General features: G+C 38.4%; 1 protein-coding gene across 4 annotated transcripts in view; it reads left to right on the top strand.

Moving 5' to 3' along the window:
- The window catches only part of LOC122304140 (callose synthase 7-like), a 42,909-nt gene extending 25,740 nt beyond the window's left edge, over positions 1 to 17,169 (top strand). For all 4 annotated transcript variants that reach the window (XM_043116227.1, XM_043116228.1, XM_043116229.1 and 1 more), the window contains 27 exons: positions 133 to 185; positions 637 to 697; positions 2,297 to 2,378; positions 2,456 to 2,505; positions 2,621 to 2,707; positions 2,860 to 2,964; positions 3,185 to 3,279; positions 3,371 to 3,452; positions 3,532 to 3,692; positions 3,856 to 3,979; positions 4,098 to 4,195; positions 4,310 to 4,403; positions 4,488 to 4,639; positions 5,017 to 5,126; positions 5,199 to 5,396; positions 5,485 to 5,553; positions 5,680 to 5,869; positions 5,956 to 6,067; positions 6,789 to 6,911; positions 7,009 to 7,127; positions 7,259 to 7,342; positions 13,607 to 13,719; positions 13,802 to 14,031; positions 14,781 to 15,578; positions 15,661 to 15,711; positions 16,084 to 16,269; positions 16,770 to 17,169. In XM_043116227.1, coding sequence (XP_042972161.1) covers positions 133 to 185; positions 637 to 697; positions 2,297 to 2,378; positions 2,456 to 2,505; positions 2,621 to 2,707; positions 2,860 to 2,964; positions 3,185 to 3,279; positions 3,371 to 3,452; positions 3,532 to 3,692; positions 3,856 to 3,979; positions 4,098 to 4,195; positions 4,310 to 4,403; positions 4,488 to 4,639; positions 5,017 to 5,126; positions 5,199 to 5,396; positions 5,485 to 5,553; positions 5,680 to 5,869; positions 5,956 to 6,067; positions 6,789 to 6,911; positions 7,009 to 7,127; positions 7,259 to 7,342; positions 13,607 to 13,719; positions 13,802 to 14,031; positions 14,781 to 15,578; positions 15,661 to 15,711; positions 16,084 to 16,269; positions 16,770 to 17,003 — 3,861 coding nt within the window. In that variant the 3' untranslated portion in view covers positions 17,004 to 17,169. The remainder of the gene's footprint in view (positions 1 to 132; positions 186 to 636; positions 698 to 2,296; positions 2,379 to 2,455; positions 2,506 to 2,620; positions 2,708 to 2,859; positions 2,965 to 3,184; positions 3,280 to 3,370; positions 3,453 to 3,531; positions 3,693 to 3,855; positions 3,980 to 4,097; positions 4,196 to 4,309; positions 4,404 to 4,487; positions 4,640 to 5,016; positions 5,127 to 5,198; positions 5,397 to 5,484; positions 5,554 to 5,679; positions 5,870 to 5,955; positions 6,068 to 6,788; positions 6,912 to 7,008; positions 7,128 to 7,258; positions 7,343 to 13,606; positions 13,720 to 13,801; positions 14,032 to 14,780; positions 15,579 to 15,660; positions 15,712 to 16,083; positions 16,270 to 16,769) is intronic.
- Positions 17,170 to 24,938: the final 7,769 nt, after the last annotated feature.

Below are 24,938 nucleotides of genomic sequence, written 5' to 3'. Positions count from 1 at the left end.
GACCTTTGTTCCTTTTGACTTATGTTATCTAGTTGTTATACATTTCTCTCTCTCTCTCTCTCTCTCTCTCTCTCTCTCTCTCTCTCTCTCCCCTTAAATTTGAATGGTCTTTGTCTATTGACCGCCTTGCAGCCCAAACTTTATGTGGGAAGAGGCATGCACGAGGACATGTTTTCACTGCTTAAGTAAGGAAATGAATTTTATTAGTTTGTTTTTCTTTTTCTGTTTTCTTTCCTCTGTAGTGTTAGAGAGAGGGCTCAAGTAAGTGGGCAGTGGGTAATTTCAGAGGAAGTTTTTCATACCATTTTGGAGTTAGGTTGCATTTAGATGCTGAAGTGATCTCAGATGATCTGAGTTGATCTGTGAATAGTAGTGTTTTGTGGGTCCTATTGAGATGTGTTTGAATGTAAATAGGTTGAGATATGTATTTGAATGTATGAAGTAGGTTGAGATGGGTTTAAGTTTTTATGGGAAGTTAAAAAAGTAGTGGGTCCCATCAATGATTGGTTTGAAATGGATTGAGGTGATCTTGACATCCAAACATTACTCTTCCTTTAAGGTCTCATCTATTTTTTCCTACAATTTGGAGGTTTTTTTTTTTTTTTAATTAACGAATTTACATTTTCCTGTGCTTAGATATACACTGTTTTGGATTCTGTTGCTAATCAGCAAGCTAGCATTTAGCTACTATGTCGAGGTGAGTACTCCTATGATTTGTTGTTATTCTAGTGTCTTTAAGAGTATATTTCGTTTTACTCCAAGTTGGATGCTTTATATACACACATATATGCATGCACGTGTTCCACCCTGCACATATAATACACACACCCAATCATGAATGTGAATTTATGTGTGTGTGTGTGTGTGTAAGAGTTGGTTGAAATTTGAAGATTTCAAAGATGGGTTGAAAAATTATGTGAAACTGAGGTATGTCACCTATTTAAATATCCATATTTTATGCTGCGTGGATTTCCGGTTGATCACCCGGTACAATTGGCACTGTTTCCTAATCACTATGTCCTAAGCACAGTAGATCAGATGACAAATATGGGAATGAACTAATGAAAGTTAACATCAATTAACAAATATAGCTAAAAGATAAAGTAATGAACTACTTATAAGATTGGGAATTACTCAAAGCACATACTCTTAGAAGAAGAAAAATAAAATCACAAATACCAACACAGATACCTTCTTAAATAATCCTTCAAAATGACTTAGTGCGAGGAACTAGCAAGTCTTAAATCACTATAATGACTTGGTAAAGAGGCCTCTCAGGTTCCTTTCTCTGCTGTTTTTGAAGGTCAAACACATCAGCCTCAAATTAATAAACCCAATAGATACAAATAAAACTTCTTCAGCAGACATATTTTTTACCAATACTAATATCTAATCTCTGCAAAAGTGAATATGATGCTCCAGCAAGGGCAACCTATGGACAGAATCATGGGAACCACGCAAGTCAATGTACATCATTAATCTGGGAAACTTTCAAGCAATAGCATTAATCTATGGGGAGGAAAAAGTTGTAACCTAGAATGCATTACCTAATAAAGGGGGTGGCAAGAAGATAAATGAGTATAAAATCTACACATATGGCCATTACCTAAGAAAGGTAATGAGAGGAAGTACACATTCCAAATAAAAAGTGAGAATTTCTAAAAATTCACATACTCTTAAGAATGAAATAAGATATAATTAAAAAATATCTATACATATATATATAAACACAATGCATCAGTATTGCCAAGACACGAGCAGACCTTGTTTGGCTTTCCAATATTCAAATCCACCTTGCATAATCTTAACCCTGTATTATCTTTATCCTGATAACCCAAACCCCAGCCCCCAAAAAGAAAAGAAGCAAAGCAAAGAACAAAATAGTTATGGTCCTGAAAGTCTTGATTGAACTTCCTCTCTATCCAGCCTGTTTAACTGACTCTAACTCTCATGAGAGGCCTAATAAGTTCTAACATCCTAAGCCATTGGAAGAATGCTTGTGGACAGCATCGAACCATTTTGTTGGGGTTCCTACATCACCTATGGTTATGCAACATAGTATATACTACTACTAACTTATAGACTCATGGGAGAGCCTGTAATAGGGGATGACGGATTGAAGGTTGAAGTTCCTAATTAGAATAACATAGCTATCGGTTGGACCATCTCTGCTGTTAGAATACTAATAGGGGATGTTTAAGCTCTCTTTACATTCTCGGGCTGCAGAATTTGTATTTTAACTATCACTTGGAATAATATCATGGTGTTTAAGCTCTATTTACATGCTCTGTTACAGGTACTGCCACTAGTTGGACCAACAAAGTTGATTATGGAGATTCCAATCAGTAACTATCAGTGGCATGAGTTCTTTCCAAATGGTAACATAACAGTCTTCCTACATTTTTTCTATCTGTGGTTACTGCTGATACTAACTTGCAATTTGAAACTGCTCTAGTAACACATAATATCGGCGTTGTTATTGCGATATGGGCTCCAATTGTCCTTGTAAGTGAAAATTAGATGACTCTTCTTGAAAGAAATTTAAAGTCATTGCCTTATTTTGCATTCATTAGAAAAGAATGCTGTATATGCCCTTTACGCTTTGCTTTATGGTGCCTAGGTTTATTTTATGGATGCGCAAATATGGTATGCCATATTTTCTACTCTATTTGGTGGGATTCATGGAGCCTTCAGCCATTTGGGTGAGGTTAGTCACAACATTGTGAACACCATCCATATATGATTCCTTGGGGTGGGAAGGGAGGGGAGGGGAGAGAAAACTATAATTTTTAATGCCCTTTAGGTGGTTTCAGATTTGTCATGGCTAATAATAATGGTTCTCTGCCTGATGTTTGTCAGATACGGACACTTGGAATGTTACGATCCAGATTTGCAGCTGTACCCTCAGCTTTCTGTGAACGTCTTGTGCCATTACTAAATAAGGAAAAAAAAGGGAATTACTTGGTAATTTCATTTTTTATCACCTTGCAACGCTTCCAAAGTGCTCCTTAGTGTATGAAGTTTCATTTGAATTCATTACATTTGCATAGCAAATGTAAATAAATTTCACACCATATACTCGAGCAGGAAATTTATATAGGCGTTTTTATCATTTCTGCTTACTTGACTTGGAGTTTTTCATCTTCTTTGTCCTTGACCATGTTGTATACTTTTTCCATGGCAGGATCCAACGCAAGAACGGAAGAACATTGCTAGTTTTTCTCAGGTGTGGAATGGGTTCATAAATTCCATGCGCGAGGAAGACCTGATTAGCAATAGGTCCTGATTGCTGTTTGGCCAAATAATTAAATATATATGAAATGCATTTTTTTATCTCTCTAATTTTCCTATTTTGCTTGTGATCATTCAGGGACAGAGACCTGTTGCTTGTTCCATATTCATCAAATGTCATCACTGTTATCCAGTGGCCTCCTTTTCTGCTTGCTAGTAAGGTACATCCCTTTTTCTTGCTCTAGTTTTTAGACTAAACATTAGTTTTGTTTTTTATGCACCTTTTGTTCCATTTGGTAGATTCCCATAGCCTTAGACATGGCAAAAGATTTCAAAGGAAATGATGATGATTTGTTTAAGAAGATCAAGAGTGATGATTACATGATTTCAGCAGTTATTGAATGCTATGAGACACTCAGAGACATTATATCTGGCCTTCTGGAAGATGAAAGAGATAATATGTAAGTGAAGCATTCATATTACCAGCTTGAATTATATAAATCTTCTTTTAGAAGATTTGGCTATATATAAATTCATTGACAATTCCAAGCCCCTTTTTTTTCATTTCCTTGTCCAGCCTATTATTTTAGCACTCATGTCCGTTTTATTTTTCTTGTTTATCAGGATTCTGGAGGAGATATGTCGTCAAATAGATAGTAGTATAAAGGACAAGAAACTTTTATCCAATTTTAAAATGAGCGAGCTGCCTCAACTAAGTGAGAAGTTGGAGAAATTTCTAAAGCTATTGGTATTATTCTCTGTTTATGTACATATAGTTTTTCCCTGTTGTAAATTTATGGTTGCCTCAAAACTAATTGATAGTCTCAATTCTTACTCTTGTACTACTTTTGTTCGCAAATTGACAGCAAGCTGACGAGGAAAAAATATCTGAAGCTCAAATAATCAATGTCCTACAGGATATTATGGAGATAATCACACGGGATATCATGGCCACTGAAAATCAGTAAGTAGTGAGAGTCATTTATGTATGCAGATGTAGAAGGATTTTTTTTCTTATTTAATTCAAAATAAATGCTCATGAATCTTATATGCTATTGGTTTTGTCATTTCCTTGTAGAGTCCTGGAAACAGCTCACCATGGTTCAAAAGAAGAGCAGAGGTTTGAAAAGCTTGACATCGACCGGATGCTGGAAAAATCGTGCAGGGACAAGGTTTGCTCTCACATTTTTCATGAAAAATGCTAAACTATTTTATCTGAGATCTTCAGACTTATCAGATCTTATGTTTCTCCATAGGTTCGTAGGCTCTATTTGCTATTGACTGTCAAGGAATCTGCCATAAATGTGCCTCAGAACTTGGAGGCTCGCCGCCGCATAACTTTCTTTGCAAACTCCTTGTTTATGACCATGCCAAGTGCTCCGAAAGTCCGTAAGATGATGCCCTTTAGGTTAGTCACTAGCAAGATGATTTTTCTCTTTGAAAACAATATGGACTTATAAATTTTAAGAATGAAAATAATAATTGTACAGATTAGTTGTCATCAATTTGGAAAGAATAAGCTCATGCCAAGAACTAGTTTCAAAGCCATTTGTGACTAACTGAATTTTTGTTTAAAGCAAAGTATTGATATGGTTGTCATGGTAATGAATTTCTCATATGCCTCTCTTTAGTATCTTAAGAATGCTTGCTTGCCTGTATCTATGAATTATTGTGTGGTCAGCTGGTAAATTACTATTTACTCTTTATTTTTACTTATGTAAAATAATTACTATTTGCTGTCAACACTTTACTAAAAGGAAATTTGAATGATATTTTATGGAATAGTGTTTTAACTCCATATTACAAAGAAGAGGTCCTTTATTCTGAAGAAGCACTAAAGGAGGAAAATGAGGATGGGATATCAGTTTTGTTCTACCTACAAAAAATATATCCTGGTGAGTTCCAATGTCATTACTGCATGCCTTTTCATTGTATGAAACATACTGCTTACAATGGTCACAAATTAGATGAATGGATAAATCTCCAAGAACGCATTGGAGATACCATAAGAGAAGATACCATAAGAAAAGATCGTGAAGATCGTGAAAATCTCCAAGAACGCATAGAAGATACCATAAGAAAAGATCGTGAAGATCGTGAGAAAGCAAAGATGGATTTAATTTGTGAATGGGTATCTTACAGAGGGCAGACACTTGCTAGAACAGGTTTGATAGTGATGAATTTGTGGTACGTTGGGTATGTGCATTTGTGGATTTCAACTGAATTTATGTCTGCTATCAATATGGTTGTCAGTGAGAGGGATGATGTACTACAGAAAAGCTCTTGAACTTCAATGCTTCCTGGATTCTGCAGGAGATAATGGTCGGTGGTTTCTGTCATATCAGTTTGATTCTTAATTCATATTTCAACTTTCCATTCCAACATATTTAGGATTTGACCATTTGGCAAATGGGATTTTTAACTATCTGCTCAGTGTTTTCTTTGCAGATATTTATGGTGGCTACCAAAGCTCAGATTTAAGTGAAAGGACTAAGAAGGCTTTAAATGATCGTACACTAGCCCTGGCTGATTTGAAGTTTACCTATGTTGTCTCTTGTCAGGTTTACGGGAATCAGAAAAAATCTGATGATCCTAAGGATAAAAGCTGTTACAGTAACATTCTTAATCTAATGTTAAAGTGAGTCATTATTTCAAATTGAAATTTCTCTCTCTTCAAAGAGTCCAATGGGTTGGTAGATCTTTAAATATTTAAAAATGGTGTAGTTATCCATCTCTGCGCGTTGCTTACATAGATGAAGGAGAAGAGAAAGTGAATGGAAAAACTCAAAAGCTGTATTTCTCTGTTCTTGTCAAGGGAGGTGAAAAGTATGATGAGGTATGCAAGAATAACCTATTGATTTCAGGTGCATTTATATTCTGTTTGTTGGCTGAATATGTAGTGTTTAACAGGCTATACCTATCATGAAAATCAACCTTTCAAAACTGCTCATGATATTGAGCTTACATTCAAAATACATCTCTAATGAAGTCTGTATGTGTTGAACTATCATTCAAATAATGAACCAATGCTAAGAGAGTTTTCTTTTGAACCTCAATTAGACGGTAACTGTCAAAGTGTATGAATTGGCCAAATTCTGGCCTTGAGATTCCTGTTTATTATATAAACTGTATAAAGAATTCTATACATGGAAAGAAGTAAGTATATGCTAATTCTATCCCTATACAATCTGTCAAATATAATGCTAATTGTACAGAAGAGTAAATCAAGGAATAAGGTGGCTGACATTAGGAAAGAAATATGGACAGCTAAGCTGTCCATTGACAGTAACTAGCACAGGTCCATTTAGTATTGGTTAATTCATCTCTCTCATTCCTTAGGCACAGCCTGGCCTATTAAAACATACAGCAAGCATCTGTTTAGAATTTGTTTCATTTCATTCAGCTGCTACATTTATATTTTTGTTTTGCCAGTGTATGTATGTATCATTTTATGAGAACAATAAGGTTTTCATTTTGACTCCAACCACTGCAATCTGTTTTGAGTAATGTACTAATGTGCATAATGCAAATACATTTATTCATTTATACCATAATAGGAAGTATACCGCATCAAGCTTCCAGGGCGCCCAGTAGATATTGGTGAAGGGAAACCTGAAAATCAAAATCATGCCATTATCTTTACTCGTGGAGAAGCGCTGCAAACAATAGACATGAATCAGGTAGTTTGCCTTCACTTTTGATTGATGATACATTATGAAGTGACTCGCTGTGTTTCCTTAGACCTTACTCTATTGTTCCCCACACCCCTCTTTGAAGGATAATTACTTTGAAGAAGCTTTCAAAATGAGGAATGTATTGGAGGAATTCCTGAAACGTCGCCGTAGCCAGCGGCAGCCAACAATATTAGGTCTAAGGGAGCATATATTCACTGGAAGGTCAAACTTACTTAATAATAATTAGATCTCCATGAATGCTGATGATGATAAAGCAAGTCATCCAAAAGAGAAAAATTGTTTTGTGCTTATTACTAGATTATGTGCTTACCTTATTCCAATGTATTTCACAGTGTGTCATCACTAGCATGGTTCATGTCCAATCAGGAGACGAGTTTTGTAACTATTGGGCAACGAATCTTGGCAAATCCTCTTAGGTAAGCCTGAAGTTTGATCTAAATTTAAGGAATAGTTATTTGATTCATTTGTACTTTTTGGTTGTTATTTTCTTTTGACTTGGTGTTTTAAGTTTTCTCCTTAACTATATGCTTTGTGGTTTTTTCTCTCTTCCCCACCTGCTTGCCTGCCCAATTGCGGATAGGTTCTTTTCTATTTTGAAAAGAAAAGGCAGCATTCATAGTAACTAAGTGTAATACTCCATTCCACTAGGGTTCGAGATGTTACTAATGTTAACATTCCATGAGCCTAGTATAAGGTAATTCCATAAATAACTAAACATGACAGATTTTATCAATAAAACTTAATATGGTAGCAAATATAGCAAGCCCCATATGATGACAGGTTTAATAAAGTTCCCTTATAAAATAAACCGAGGACAGGGGTGGACTTCGATGGAGGAAGCTGGCTAAGGCATTAAGGGACTCTGTGAAAGGAGCTTCTGGCCATATACCTCCACCAGAGACGACGACAATCTCTGTAGGTGGTAGGACGTATAGGGAGGCTTTGGAGAAACCAAGGGTTCTGGAGGTACCTCGTGAACCTATTAGACTAGGTGGGGCGGGGCTTCTTGGGTCAAGTGGAGCATCCTTTATGGCGTGTGAACAAAGTCGAAAGGGAGGTGGCAGGAACGTGGTCGCACCAAAAAAGGTAACGTTGTAGGTTATGTGTGATTTGAAGCAACAGCTCGAGGAAATGAATGTTAAAGTCAATTCCCTTATACGGTGCGTTGAGGGCAAGGATGCTGGGATCCAATCTTCGGGCTCCAACACGCAGCAGGGCCAGGTTTTCATAAAGCCAAATTTGAGCACGCAGTGGACTAGGCTTAAGGGCAAGGAGAAGGCCCTGGGCCATGGGCCCATGGGGCAGTTTGGCTCTGGAAAGCTAGGCCCCCTTTGGAGGAGTGGAACCAGACAGAGGCTGGCCCATCAAGGTGTGGGCAAGCCGCCACGGAGACCCATGAGCCATTAGTGCCGGCGGCGACCCAGGTAGCTCTGACGGCGAGGGTCAACTTGCTGCCAATAGTGCAATCACAAGTTTTAGTCCTCGCAGAGTTGGAAAATGAAGGCGTATGTCTTAAACCCGTCGGTGACGGCTCAATGGGACTGCAACCTCCACAGACAAAGATGATGGGCGCGGGCGATGCTCCTACAAGGGCGACGATGGAAGTAAATGACAAGGGGGTCTCGGAACTCCCAGAGGTTGTCGTTCTGCCTCACTGTGATACATGGGATGTCTCTGTAACCGTGTTGGCAGAGCTTGAGGATGGGGAGATGGCTTAGAACTTGCCGTTGGCTAAGTGTGAGGAGGAGGGGTGCGTGGAAGTTTCTGCTAAAGCATGGGTGAAGGAGAAGGAGAGGAGAACTGTGAGGAGCTAGTAGGAAAAGGAGCCTTGATCTTATGCGAAGTTATAGAAGAAGGAAAGGGGCTGCTAGGTGATGATCCTACTCCTATAAGGATTATTCCTCCGTTTACTCCACCTGATTGGATTCTAAAAAAAAGTGGAGGAGCTTTAGGGATGGATAGGGATATCCTGTGTAGGTTATGAGGAACAATTCAAGGCACTCCTAATAGCCATAGAGGCAGGAGGACATCAACATGAAGGAATAGAGACAGAGAAACAAGGAGTTAAAGAGGCAAAATTGGTTTCTTAATTATGATGGAAAGGAGGGGAATGCGAGTCGCAGACACAACAAAGGGAGGGCTGGAATGGTTGATTAATGTTACCTAAAATTCTGATTTGGAACGTGAGGGGGCTGAATGAGATTAACAAATGCCTCCGTATAAGAGCATTGCTTAGGCAATGGAAGGTGGGCATAATTTGTTTATGGAAACTAAATTGAAACTTATTACAAGAAGAACTATACGGAGTATTTGGGGCTGCCAATTCATAGGTTGGGCATACTTACCTTCAGATGGGGCTGTTGGGTGGAATATTGGTTATGTGGGATAAAAAGGTGGTGAACATTGATGAATTTGTGGGAGAATATTCCGTGGGATGCTCGTTTAAAAATTCTAAAGATGATTTTTTGTGGGCCTTTGCTGGGTGTATGGTCCCAACTTGGAGTGTGAGTGGCGGTTACTGTGTGATGAGCTTGCATGGTGGGAGGTTCCATGGTGTATTTTTTTTTTTTTGGTGGGGGGGGGGGGGTGGGGGGGAGGGCAAAATCATGACATGGGGAAATTCTCAGATTTCATTTTTGAGTTGGAACTCATGGACATACCTCTCATGGGAGGTGACTATACTTTGTCTAACAATCACACCTGGTCAAGACTAAACAGATTTCTTATATCTTCTTCATGGGAGATGCAGTTTCCAGATTCATGTCAGAAAAGACTTTCTTGGTTGTGCTCGGACCATTTCCCTATTATGTTACATTGTGGAGGAATTGCAGGGGCTAGAAGGCCCTTCAAGTTTGAGAACATGTGGTTAAAATCTGAGGGGTTTGTGGATTTGGTTAGGCAATGATGGAGTTCTTATCAAGTACAGGGCACTCCAAGCACGGTGTTGGTGGGAAAGTTGAAAGCTTTGAAGATGGATTTGAAGACATGGAATGAACAGGTATTTGGTAGCAATACAAAAGAAGTCAATTTTTCAAGAATTACAAAGATTAGAGGGTGTGGAAGATGAGGATGATCGCAAAGGGCAAGTAGTCTCAGAGTTAGAAAGGTTGATCCTAAAGAAGGAGATCTCATAGAGACAAAAGTCAACGGCCTTGTGGCTTAGGGAGGGGGATAAACTAAGTTTTTTCACCATGTGGCAAATTCTCATAGGAGGTTTAATACTATCGAGTCCATGAATATAAATGGCTATTCAGTTTCAGATCAAGCAGAAATTAAAGATTATGTAGCTGGAAATTTTGAACATTTGTTGGAAGAACTGTATGCATGGAGGCCTAAAGTTGATGGTCTAGCTTTTGAGGCCATTGATCAAACTAGTATGACTTTGTTGGAGAGACCATTTGAAGAAGAAGAGGTGCACCAAGTCGTTAGAAAAATGAACAAAGATAAAGCTCCGGGGCCGGATAGTTTTACTATGGCATTTTTTCAGACTTGTTGGGAGGTGGTAAGAGAGTATGTAATGCTGGTTTTCCAGGAGTATTTTACTTTTGGTAAATTTGAGAAGAGCTTAAATGCTACCTTCATTGCACTTGTCCCTAAAAAGGCGGGTGCAACAGAGGTACAAGATTTCAGGCCTATTAGTCTTGTGGGCAGAGTGTACAAGATACTTTAAAAAATCTTGGCCAACAAAATGAGTACAGTCTTGGATAAGATTATTTTGAAGTCTCAAAATTCCTTTGTACGAGGTATTCAAATATTGGATTCGGTTCTTGTAGCTAATGAATGTTTGGACAGCCGGTTTAAGTCGGGAGTTCCAGGTATTTTATGTAAATTGGACATGGAGAAGGCCTATGATCATGTTAATTGGGATTTTTTGCTCTATTTGCTGGGTCGCTGTGGTTTTGGGGAAAGATGATGCGGATGGATGAGACATTGTATATTAACGACTTGGTTTTCAGTCCTAGTAAATGGTGAGCCTGTGGGTTTCTTTAATAGCTCGCAGGGGTTACGATAAGGTGATTCATTATCCCCCCTGCCCCCCCCTCTTTAATTTGTTATTGTGATAGTGAAGACGTGAAGACGGAGATGGTGGCGGTGGGATATAAGAAACATTCGGGGGCTGGCCAACATTTTGGGGTGTGGAGTTTCTTTGCTGCCAATGAAGTATCTTGGTCTCCCATTGGGTGCATCTTTTAAAGCTAAGACAATTTGGGCAGAGGTGGTAGAAAAATTAGAGCGTAGGCTGGCCGGATGGAAAAGGTTATATTTATCTAAGGGGGGGAGGCTCACACTTATTAAGAGCACTTTATCTAACATTCCTACCTATTTCTTGTCTCTTTTTCTCCTTCCAGCTAGCATTGCTTCAAAGATTAAAAAACTTCAACGTGACTTTTTGTGGAGTGGTCTAGGGGATGAATTTAAATTTCATTTAGTTGGGTGGGATAAGGTGTGTACACCATTGAGGGAGGGTGGTTTGGGGGTTCACAATGTGAGGGTATTTAATAAGGCCCTTCTAGGGAAATGGTTGTGGCGCTATAATTACTAGAGAGAAGCTTTATGGAAAGGGGTGATTGATGTGAAGTATGGGAGTGCAAGGGATGGTTGGTGCTCTAATGAGGGGAGGGGGGCATATGGTGTGGGGTTATGGAAACATATAAGGAAAGGTTGAGAGGTATTTTCTAGCAACACTGGGCTGTGTATGGGGAATGGCCAGAAGATCAGTTTTTGGCATGATGTGTGGGTGGGTGATACGGCTCTTAAGGCAACTTACCCCATTATTTTCAGCATTGCAGGGGAAAAAGACGCAATGCTGGCTTACTTGTGGGGTACTACACATGATGCCCAAGCGTGGAACATAAATCTCACTAGGGAGGCTCATGATTAGGAAATGGATATGTTGGTGGAATTTTTTAAACTACTCCATAATACCTCCCCTGCTGTCACAACTGAAGATAAGTTGGTTTGGAGACCTTCTCGGAAAGGGAAATTCTTGGTAGGTTCTTTTTATGAGACACTTACAGCCCAACCTTCTCCCAACTTTCCGTGGAAGAGCATATGGAGGAGTAAAGCACTCCCAAGGCTGCGTTCTTTGTCTGCACAGCAGCCCTTGGGAAGATCCTAAACATTGATAACTTAAGAAGGCGTGGTCTTATAATTGTGGATTGGTGTTGTATGTGCAAAAATAGTAGGGAAACAGTGGACCATTTACTCCTACATTGTGACTTTGCCCGAGATATATGGAATCATTTGTTTAGCAGAATGGGGCTAGTATGGACAATGCCGGAAAGGGTAGTTGAATTATTGGCAAGTTGGAGAGGGATCTCGGGGACAGCTCCGATGGCAGCGATGTGGAAGATGACCCCCATTTGTATTTTTTGGTGCATTTGGAGCGAAAGAAATGATCGACATTTTTAGGATCATGAAAGATCTGTAGAAGAGTTTAGGAGTTTTTTATGGAAGACTTTGTTTACGTGGGCCACTGCTTTAGAGTTTAATGGTCTCAGCTTCCATGATTTCCTCGTAACAGTTTCTAGTTCTTAAAGCAGTGTAATCACATGTATACTTTTGGTGTACCTAGCTTACGCCTTTCTTAATATCAATAAAATTTAATATTACTTAAAAAAAAAAAAAAGTGGTCTATAGTCAGTGCAGGCACACAAGCTTTAAGAAAAGATCTAAGATTATGATCGATTTCTGAGTGTTGAAAGGAGGACTTTAGGGTTTATTGATTGGATATGATTAGCAAAGATCAAATCCTGGTGGTTAATTATATGCCAAGAAACTAGAATTAATGTTAGCATGTGCTTGAATTACATTGATGGTGCACTTCCTGACAAGGTAAAATTTTGAATTGCCATGAGTTTATTAATGCTCTTGAAAACGCTAACTTGGAACTTTTAATATAAATTTATGGTTTAGGATTTTCTAGAATGATTGTGGTGGGTTGTTGAGGGGTTGAATGAGATCTGATTGTGCCTGATTGTGGCTTAAGATTAGAGAATGCAAAGAGACTTTGTACACTCACCATTGTGTTCTTGTAGTCTCACATTGAGGAATTGGAAGTCTTACAGTGATAAACATTTATAATATGCTGAAATTTCTATAATCAATCTTTTACAATGGGAATATATATGTTTGTTTGTATGTATGATAACCTGAGAGGTCAATACAGTACGAAAAGGATGAAATAGGGTGCATCGCTCTATTAAATGGGGTGTAAACAAGAGTAGCACAAAAAAGTAAAACAGCTTATCTAACATCTAAAATTTAGCAACTCAAATAAATAAATAAATAAATTTAAAGCAAAACTTTATAAAAATTGGAATAGCCTGCATAGTTCTTTAACAGGCCTCATTTCAAAATTAAACCATAATTTCAAATTTCTTTAATTTTTAACCATGCTTTGTCACAAGTGTCTTGTGTCAACTTACACGAGAATCATAATGGACATAATCAACTTCCATGAGACATCTCAAAAATACTTGATGGTCGAATGTCTTTGTGATACTCTGCTCTCGGTGACAATTATGTGCTTCTGTACCATATAAAGCGTCACTCTTGGTGGGTATATCTGGTCATTTCTCTAATTTTGTTACAACTTTGAATTATGTCATTAAGGGTTCTAAGTCCACAAATTATGGCTTTGTTTTAGTGACAACTGATTTGTTTCTGTGATATTTCAGGGTGAGGTTTCACTATGGTCATCCTGATATATTTGACAGAATCTTCCACATAACAAGAGGTGGAATAAGCAAGGCTTCAAAAGTAATTAACTTGAGTGAAGATATATTTGCAGGTAGTTTTTGGCTCCAGAAAAGATAACTGACTAAGTGGTATTACATGTTCACTTATATTGGATATTGGATTAATCTCTTCAGGATATAATTCAACTCTGCGTGGGGGATTTATAACCCATCATGAGTACATCCAAGTTGGTAAGGGACGTGATGTGGGAATGAATCAAATATCCCTTTTTGAGGCAAAGGTTGCAAATGGAAATGGAGAGCAGACACTTAGCCGTGATGTTTATCGTCTTGGGCGTCGATTTGACTTCTATAGGATGTTGTCATTCTACTTTACAACAGTTGGTTTCTATTTTAGTAGTATGGTAAGTTAACCAAACTAATTTTATTTACATAATTTCTTTCTAGTATGCTAATGTAGTTCAAAATATGGTAACTTACACATGACTACAATGAGCTTGCATATTTTGTCACCAGTTTACTTCGGGTTGATGTTTTGATCTTCTCTTTATTGCCACTGCATTTGTTGAAGGATGTTGATGTGTGTGTATGTAAAATGAACCCTTGGTCGTAAATGCGATGCAACTCTTTCCAAAGATGCTAATAAACATTAATATTTTGAAAGATCTGGGGCTCATATGTACATTTCAACTCTTTTTTTTTTTTCCTTGTGTTTAATGAGTTGTTATAGTAAAATTTGAGCCAAAAAGGGAATTTAAAACCACCAACTGAATGTGGATATTATTAGGCGTATAGCAATGATGCCTTTAGGTTAGCCGTTCTGTCAGGCTTGGGACTTCTGAGAAGGCATTGCTGTAAGGAGCTAAAAAACATTTTTCCAAAACAAGAAAAATGAATGGAGAGAAAGAGAGATGGATTATGGGTGTCTAGTAATGATGCCTTAAAGGTAACTATTTCGACAGGTTTGGGAGTTGTGAGAAGGCATTGCTATAAGGAGCTAACAAAACATTTTTCCAAAACAAGAAAAACAAATGGGGAGAGAGAGAGAGAGCGAGAGAGAGAGAGAGGTGCCACTATAGTGCTTTTCCACAAACCCACCATGTTTTCTAGAAATATACCTTCATGGCTTGATTTGGACATTTCATTGTTTCAGGTGACCGTGCTTACTGTATATGTGTTTTTATATGGACGTTTGTACATGGTTATGAGTGGTTTGGAAAAAGAGATTCTTGAGAACACAAGCATACGGCAGAGCAAGGCTCTTGAAGAGGCTTTGGCTACCCAATCTGTTTTTCAATTGGGCTTACTGCTAGTTCTGCCCATGGTCATGGAAATTGGCCTGGAAAAAGGATTTCGTACTGCCCTTGGTGATTTTATCATCATGCAGCTACAGCTGGCATCTGTATTCTTTACATTTCAGCTTGGAACAAAAGCACATTATTATGGAAGAACAATCTTGCATGGAGGTTCCAAGTATCGTGCTACAGGCCGTGGATTTGTTGTTTTTCATGCCAAGTTTGCTGACAACTACAGGATGTACTCCCGAAGTCACTTTGTGAAGGGGTTGGAGCTTTTTATTCTATTGGTTGTCTATGAAGTTTATGGGGAATCATATCGAAGTTCAAGTCTTTATTTGTTTATCACTTTCTCGATGTGGTTTCTTGTGGCTTCTTGGTTGTTTGCTCCTTTCTTGTTCAATCCATCTGGTTTTGACTGGCAAAAGACAGTAGATGATTGGACAGACTGGAAGAGGTGGATGGGAAATCGTGGTGGTATTGGGATTGCACCTGATAAAAGTTGGGAATCATGGTGGAATGAAGAACAGGAGCACCTCAAACACACAAATATCAGGGGGAGATTGCTGGAGATGATACTTGCATTTCGCTTCTTTGTTTACCAGTATGGAATTGTCTACCACCTTGATATAGCTCATCACAGCAAGAGCATACTGGTAAATTTTCCTAGGTTTCTCTTGTTGGACTTCTAATTTACAGCTTACAACCTTCTGATTTTTACTTAAATTTTCATTGTAGGTTTACGCACTTTCTTGGTTAGTTATGGTGACCGCTCTTCTTGTCTTAAAGGTACGCAAATTGGATCGACCTATATGCAGTAAAAGTAAACTTCCATAAAACTGTTCTAGCTGAAATAATTCATTAAACAAAATAACAATTTGTGAATTAAATGCATCTCAAAGTGCGTTAAAAGGAGTTGTTTAGCTAGCTTGACCATAAAAATAAAGTTGTTTTGATTTCTTTCATAACCAGGTTATGGTTAGAAACAGAGTTAAAGATAAAAGGAACAAAAAAATGGGTTACAGATGCAATGTGTGCAATTTTTTCCTTATACTATTACCTAGTTTTACCTTCCTTTTCGATATATGTTTACATTATTAGTCTGGAAGCAGAAGTGATCATTTGGTAATTCGCTTTGTGTTCTTCCAATGCTCCTATCAGATGGTATCAATGGGTAGGCGAAGATTTGGAACCGACTTTCAGCTCATGTTCAGGATTCTCAAAGCCCTTCTTTTCCTTGGCTTCATATCAGTCATGACTGTCTTATTTGTTGTATGTGGACTCACCGTGTCAGATTTATTTGCTGCGATCCTTGCCTTCACGCCCACAGGATGGGCCCTTGTTCTTGTAAGTTTAAAGTTCCGCATGATCTTTAAGTAGAAAGAATAAAATATATTCCTATAAAGAAAAGGGAGATTAATATATATAGTGAGTTTTAATCTCTACCAAGCCTTTGTCTTCTGAAGATCTGGCCTTGTTCAATCTCTAAATTATTCTTTTTGAGAATCTTACAAATAATCTCTCAGTCACAACATATGCTGCTTTTTCTTTCATGTACTTCCCCTGGCCATGAAAATTGTCTTAATTTACTTATTCCCTTCTGGCCCTAGAATCTTTTTAACTGTTTGTTCACTGCTTGAACTTGTTCAAGTATTTGAACTGTGGTTGTGTTATCCAGCCACATTTTTTGAATGCTTTGCTTCCAAAACCTACATGATCATATGTTATATCAGCCCATGAGCGTTAGTGGTTTTCTCTTGGAAATATATTTATTTTGGACATGGACACTTTTACTTACTCGACATCGTTCACTGATTTGATGCTTTGTTTCGTTTTGTTCTTCCAAGATTGGGCAAGCATGCAGGACACTATTGAACCGGGTTGGATTCTGGGAATCGGTAAAGGAGCTAGCGAGAGGATACGAATACATAATGGGGCTGATAATTTTCATGCCCACAGCCATTTTGTCTTGGTTCCCATTTGTATCTGAATTCCAAACACGCCTGCTCTTCAATCAAGCATTTAGTAGAGGCCTCCAGATTTCAATGATTCTTGCGGGAAGGAAGGATAAAACTCATTGAAGTCTTTCGCATCTTACATTTGCCTTCACTCATCAAAATGTTATTTATGTTCTTCAGATAGTGTTACAGTTACTACTTCTATGGCACTTGGTGACTTTTGAAACCTCATCTTTCTGAAATTTGTGGCAACATTTTTCAAGAAAAAAGTTGCATCTTTTTCTTCTCTTTTCCCTTCTGAGGAATTTTCGATTAAGTGGGCTAAAAACCAGTGAGAGTGTGACACCTTGGTAGGAGCGGCAGATCTTGAGGCTTTGAGGTTGGTAGTTATGTGCGTGCTTGGAGTAGGTGGTCAAAAGACAATCGACTTAAGATACAAAACCTGAAAGTCAAGCAAAAGAGGGAACAACAAATAAAAGGAAGACACATATAGGAATATAAGAAGAAAAAGAGGTGGAGAGGGGAGGATCGTGAACTCCCAAGGGGAGAGGGGTTCTCAAGAAGTGGGAGATGGACAATTGGTTAGGCAGTGCTCTGGTTCCTCCATGTGGTAATAAATCTTATTGCAACTTCGGAAGTATGCGAAGTGGTATATAGTCGGTGACCCACGCAATGTGTGGGAATAATTATCTGACTAATAATGCATGAATTATCCAAAGTTTTATTACAAAGAGTCCATAATGCAAGAAAATCGAGAATTTCTGTTACCTAACTGACAAACCAACTCACGGATAAACATATCATATTGTCTATATTTCATTATCAATTGACTCAACGTCCAATCTTCTTTTGCCTTCTCCAGTATGTAACACACCCCAAATACTTGCCGAAATTCTTCTAGTAACAAACACCTTGGCGGGGAACAACCTCTAGAGAAGATGAAGATGAGAGAGAGAAAAGGAAAGTAGCTTTCTGATCAAGGATTTTGCATGCCGTTCCAAAGAGGGACACCCGCTACGTGTACTGGTCAAACCTTTATGAACTAACGGGCCAAAGCCCAGCACACTGAAACAACAATTATAACAAAAGGCCTAACAAACGGCCAATCCAACAAACAAAAGGCCTAAATGCCAAACAAAAAACAAATAAATGGACCATGGGCCAATCCTCTAGCCGTTTATTACCCCAAAACAAAGTCAGCAGTGACTTCATTCCATTCCTTGTATAGGTACAGGATTGTGACAAATCGTACCCCTTCAAAGCACCTTGCCTATAAAAGTGCGGTTATGCTTCAACCTTTCCTTTGTAGCTGAGGTAAGCTTCTTGCCTTCAAATTCTTTTGAGTTGTCCAATGGTATATTCATCGTCGGCCTCTACCATATGGAGAAACTCATACCCCTTCTTCATTTCCTCCGTGATCTTCTTTTTCTCGTAAGCTAATAACTGTCACTCTGGCCTGCCTTCATCTTGGTCACATAATCTTTCAAACTCGTCATCTCTAGTGCTGTTTGTGGCATGCTGAACTGACCTCTACTAGCTAATGGGCCCTAGGCCAACTTAACAAGACTAAAAATAAACAGTTCAATCAAGGCTAACAATAATAAATGGGTCATGGCCCAATTCAAGACTTGAAAATAAAAGAAATGGCCACAGGCCAATACATCCAATGGGACCAGCCCAAGCGCCCAATAACTTCACTCCACCACTGTTCATGTACACCTTATCCTCAAGGTGCGGTTGAGTTGGCCAACAACATACTCATCACTGCCTTTAGATTCCTCTAATTCAGCCAAGCTGATAGAATCTCGAAAGTTGCTTTGATCTGCCTCCTATTCCCTGTTCTTAGCAAATTCTGACCAGTTGTGCTATTGTTCAGCATGTACCCAATTATTTCCAGATTTTCCCATGCAATAAGACACTCAACAATAAGTGAAAAAACAGGAACTATGATAGATTTGATATTCCAGTGATGAAGGCTTCCTACCACTGCAGGAAGTACAGCTATTACCAAAACAAGACATCTTAAGTCCTCCAATACATAACACAAAAAATCCAACAATCTCAAGTCTTTATTCTTGAATAGATAGGCAGCCTTGGCTGCTCTCTCTTGGGATGGTACAAAGAATAAAAGAAAGGGGCCCGTAATTGATAAACCTTCTTTCTTCTTTCTTGCATGGTATTAGCAGCAATGGGAATCATGCAAGCATTTTTCTCTACTGTAGAACTAGCTCCACTTTTCCGGCAGAATGACATTTCCAAAACTCGATTACCCATGAATTAATAACTAAGGGCTGGTCCTCTTTATTAATGAAGGTACCATCTTGTACCAATGTATTTTTTTATTGAATTTAGGCACAGAAGAAGAAGCTTTGATAGACCATTTGAGTTTTCACAGACCAATCCACTTTGACCGTGGTCAACTACATTATGAATCATTTGGGTCCTACAGTCTCGTCTACCACGTTTTCCTCAATCAACAAATTTTTACCATTTTGATTAGCAGGCTTCCTGCAATCAGTCGCTCTATGCCCCTGATCACCACAACGAAAACAATTGGCAGTAGGGTTAGAATTGCCCTACGGTGGCTGCTAGACAGGACAGGAATCTTGAGGGCGAACTGGCCGACCGTTTTGATCGCTCTTGATCACTGATCTCCTGTTTTGCTGTTTTTCAACAGCAAGTGCATGCTGGTAGGCCTCTGAAACATTCCACAGTGAGTGAAGGCTAAGGACATCTTGCAAGGGTTGGCGCAAACCCCCCAAATACCGCGCCACCATCTGCTCCTCCGTCTCAGATAAATTGTTCCAGGCGACCAATTGGTAAAACTCCTCCACATAATCATTGACTAATCTCGCGCATTGCCTCAATGCATGAAGTCGCTGAAACAAGGTTTGCGTGTAGCCGAAGGGAAGGAAGTGACCCTTCATCTTCTTCTTCATCTTCTCCCAAGCAGTGATCTTGGCCTTGCCTTGCCTGTCTCGTGAACGTCGCAACTGCTCCCACCACGCAGATGCTCTGCCCTTGACTTTGATGGCGACCAGTTTCACTTTCACACGATTGGGAACTTCCTTATAATAAAAAATACACTCCACTTCGTTAATCCAATCAACGAATCCCTCGGCCTGTAACGTACCAAAAAACTCGGGCAGATTGACCCGAAAACCGAGGTCTCCATGACACTCCTCCTGACCACGGTGCTCCCAGAATAGAGCAGGATTGTGATATGGGTTTTCAAAAGTAGAATCAGAATCATGATTAGAGGCCTCACAATCCTTGAAATCTTGCGTCGCTAGGTGTTGGGTTAATTCTGCGACTTGCCTCTACAAATCCTCAATCATTGCATCCTGAACGCTGCGATCACGGTGTTGGGCTTCCTCATTTGGAACTTTTCTACGATGACGATGACCACGACCACCAGCCATTGAAACTGATGAAATTTTCCAGGAAGATGTTGAAGCTCTGATACCAACTGACGTCGGATTGAATAGCGATTATCCTGCAGGCTAGTTCCAACAGATGATTCACAGGATAAAATCACCAAAACAAAGAGAGAAAAGTCTCTAGGGTTTAACTGAATGTTATCAAATCAAGCAATGTCCAAAATCAGTCCACAAGCCGGACTGTTATAGCCAAAAATCGTGTTTATCCGAATTTTGCCAAAAATAGTAAAATCCCGAAAATCACTCCAGATTGAAATTCAAAATAAAATAAGCAATCTGCAAAAAATTCAGCCCAAATCAGGTTTAAAATGGCTTCCTAACTGACAAATGAAATATTACCATAAATAGTAAAAAAATAACTAAAACTAGTGATTCAGAGGGAAAAACAGTAGAATTTGAGGTTAAAAAAGGGCACATGGAGCCATGCTTAATGTGGACAGCGTGCGCGCCAAAAAGAGCTTTCTGAATTGGGGTCTTATGTGCAATTCCGACGCCCGTAACCAAAGTTATGGCCAAAAGACTAAAACGCATTCAAAACGGCCCCAATTAGGAACATATCATAATCAATTCCCGCCTTTGTGCTAATCTACCAACTCATGGTATCTCAGCACCATCAAGGTGCAATCTGATAGCTCAGCATCATTTGTCTCGGTTCCCCCTGCATCAGAGCCTTAGAGATCCGAAACAAGTTCCTGATGTGGGTAATCATGCAATCGAGAGCCAAGAAGAGCAAGAAGCAATGCAATGATTGGTGCAATCCACTTGAGATGAGTTTATCTAGAGCCCAATATTCAATATGGGCTTAAGAGAAGGAGATCCAGTTCTCATCCATGTGATACAAGCTATCGCCAACATTCAATATGGACTTGAGAGAAGGAGATCTAGTTTTCATCCACGTGATATAAGCTATAGAAGACACGAATTTGGATTTATTATATGTACTTATTATTATGTTTATTATTTTTTAGGTTGGGATTTGTTGAATATTTTGGGCTTGAGTATGTTTGGCCCAACTATGTTTTATGTTTTAGGAACTAGGGTTTCAAGAGAAGTTTTTAAGGGTAATTTAGGGATTGTCTTAATTTTCGGCTAGGGTTTCTTTTGGGAAGGCCTTGTATTTCGCCCAGGGGTATTTTGGAAAAGATTATTAAATTTTTAGTTTAGGATTTATCTTGTTTAGGGAAAGGGTACTGTAGCATGGCACTATTCAAGGCATTGTAGCCCAAAACTATTCACCAAGGGTATTTTTGGAAAGGGTTGGTTTTATTTTAGCCTACGTCTTTGTGAGGATTTAGTTTAAATACTTGTTGTTGCCTCATTTTATAAATGTATGAAATTTAATGAAAATTAATAAATTTTATTCATTGTGAGTTGAGTTTATCTCTTCTTATTTTTCATTGAACATTTAAACTTATCAAAGGTAAATTATAACATTTGTGGCGTTCCTCTTTTGTAATCTGGGTTCTTGAGTCAGGTTCTTCAATGGGTCTAGATTTTAATATAATGTAGGTTCTTGAAACGAGTGCTCATGGGTCTGGATTCTCCACCCATTGACTTGATTTTAACTTTCTTGGATTAGTTATTAAATTGATTGTAGGTTCAAGGGATTTCCATACCACGAGTTCACATCAAAGGGGCTGAATACATCTTTCTAGTTGGTATCTTGTCTTGTGATTACTCTTTTCCTTGTATATAAATTTCTTAAGTCTTGTATCATTTTATTCTATCCTTGCTTGCTTGTTCTGTTTCTTGGATCTAATTACTAGTTGGAATAAAACAAGATTGTATTATCTTGATTTAGTTTAACTAGTTCTTAAAGGACTTGAGCGAGAAACTCAATTTACGAATATACATTAATTCCTATGATTTCTATTTGCATTTTAGTCCAATAATAGGGTATTTAGAGTGCATAAAAGTGCACTCATCAATACCTCTTTCTAGTTGAGGTAGAGTCCTCAGATGATGACGAATGCGGTACTTCACCTTCTTCTTCTGTCATTGAGTCTTGCGATAAATAGAATATCGCATCCAAGTCAAGATAAGAACACATATTTACTCACATCTCGTTTAACATATGCTTAATCTCTATCACGGTATTCTCAATAGGTTGTCCTTCTTCACGATAACAAATACGGTTAGTAAACGTATTTCAAGTTTGAAAAGGCTCATATTTTAAAGCGCGAGCTTTTGCAGCGCGACTGGATTCTACCTCAGGGTTATGTCCAAGTAGGTGTACCCTTCCATACTAAAGGATCATGTGGGGGTTGACGCTCTTCATAAGGTAAGGCTTGCCTTAGAAAAATATTGCCTTGAAGATTCATGTTCAACACATGAGTACGATGATGCTCGAACCTTTCCATTTGCTGCCAATGAGCATTCATCATTCAATCCTGCCAATGAGCATTCATCATTCAATCCATCCTTATTCGTTGGTTCCTGTGACTGCATTCACTTCTCTCTCTAATCTGCACTACTGAAGATATAGACATACATGGGGTATTCCTATTACGAGCCATGCCTTCTATTCATGGGTATGGTAGGTGTACATATCATCACTAGAATTCATAGATAACACAGAGACATCCATAGCTTATCAGCTTCTCCCATAATCAGAGATTTACACCTTCTTCACTTTAGAATTTGAGTTCAATCGCATACTTATCCATGAAACATGCCTCCTTAAGGGTTCAAACCATAGAGCTATAAAGTTCAAGCCTATAACTATTAGATTCCAATCCTAGCATCAGGTACCATGTATTCCTAGGATAACTTGGGATCTGGGGAGCTGGTCTCTTGCATTTTCCCCATAACTATTCTCTTGGGTTCTTGTCACAACTTTTACCATTCTGGGTGGGGAATTGATAGTGGAAATTACATAGTGAGATTTCGAGAAATCTCAGTAAGTAAACAAATAACATGTAAATATGATAAGTATATATAAGCAAACTTGATATGAACCCAAAACGGGAATCCCTTGAACCCACAATCAATTTGAAAACTCACCTAAGAAAGTCAAAATCAAGTCAATAGATAGAAGAATCTGCACCCGTTGAGAAACTTGTTTCAAGAACCTAGATTATATTAAAATCTAGACCCGTTGAAGAATCTGTCTCAAGAACCCAGATTACAAAAAAGGAACGCTACAAATGTTGTAACTTACATTTGATAAGTTCAAATGTTCTATGAAGAACAAGAGGAGATTTTCTAAATAAAATTCATCAATTTCATAAACCTTCATTCTCATACTCATGTTCACGTCTCATCCTATATTGTAGATTTCTACTCACTATATCTCGATGATCTATCCTATCCCTCACTTCCCCGAACACCAAATTCAATCGCTCAAATTGTTGTTGCATGGCCTGCAACACAAATAATGATTTATCTACCACCCCATTCGGTGATGAGTCAATCTTATAAGACATCATAATGCACTGTACAAAAAGGATGTTAGTGGAAAAAACCTCACACACTCCCTTACGTGTTTACGCTTGAATAATGACACTCCACTCGGGTTTCACTCTTAATTGATTTTTTTTTTCCGATAATGATCTCACACTCTCTTGCCTTTTACCTCAAGAGTTTTCCCACTCAAGTTCTTTAAGAACTAATTGAACTCAATCAAGACCATACAACCTTATTTTATCCCAATTAGTAATTAGGTCCAAGAAACAAAGAACAAGAGAAATAAGGAAAAAATAAAATCACAAGAGAATCAAAGAAATTATACAAGGAAAAGAGTAAATACAAAACAGGATACCAATTATAGTATTGTATACAGCCCCATTGATGATAAGGCTCAAGAATTTTTTTTTTTTTTTTTCTTTTCCTTTCTTTTCTCACCAATTCAATTACAAATAATTGTTTCAATTGTGAAAATCCAACAATTGAATTCAACACACAAGAATTTATAGGAATTTGAAGGGAATCGATGAAACCCTAAGATGATGAAGAACACGGCAGCCCTAATAAGATGGAATTTTGGCCAACCCAAAAACTCTAATGAATAAGATAATCTTGGCAACCTCAAGATGATGTAATTTGGCCAAACAAACCCTAGGATAAGCAATTTAGTCAAACCCTAGAAAATAATGAGAAATTCGCAGCCCCTTTGTATTTTGTTTTCATTTTTTTTGCAGCCCTAGAACAATGAAGCCCTAGAATTAAAGATGCAATAAATAAAAGATAGAATCAGACCTGATTGGAAACTCTGATACCAAATGATGTGAACCCGCGAAATTGAAATCCCTTGAATCCACAATCAATTTGAAAACTCACCCAAGAAAGCCAAATCAAGCCCTTTTAATGAAATAAACAATTCCAATGCCTTCAATAACAATAGACCCAACTCATGTCTTCCAAGCTTGTTGTATCACATGAATGAAACTGGATTTTTTTTTTCCTTTAAGCCAATCTTGAATGTTCGGCTCTTGCTAGATAAGTCCCAAGTGGATTGCACCAATCTTTTCATTACTTTCTTGCTCTTACTTGGCTCTCAGTCTTGTGATTGGCCCATCTGGAATTTGTAACAAATCATTATGACTAGGTCCACCTCGGAGCCCAACTAGATAAGTCCCAAGTGGATTGCACCAATCTTTTCATTCCCCCTCTCCTCAAA

Source organism: Carya illinoinensis, chromosome 3 (genome assembly GCF_018687715.1).
Source record: "Carya illinoinensis cultivar Pawnee chromosome 3, C.illinoinensisPawnee_v1, whole genome shotgun sequence".
NCBI classification, from domain to species: Eukaryota; Viridiplantae; Streptophyta; class Magnoliopsida; order Fagales; family Juglandaceae; genus Carya; species Carya illinoinensis.
This window is presented reverse-complemented; position numbering and strand designations above follow the sequence as displayed.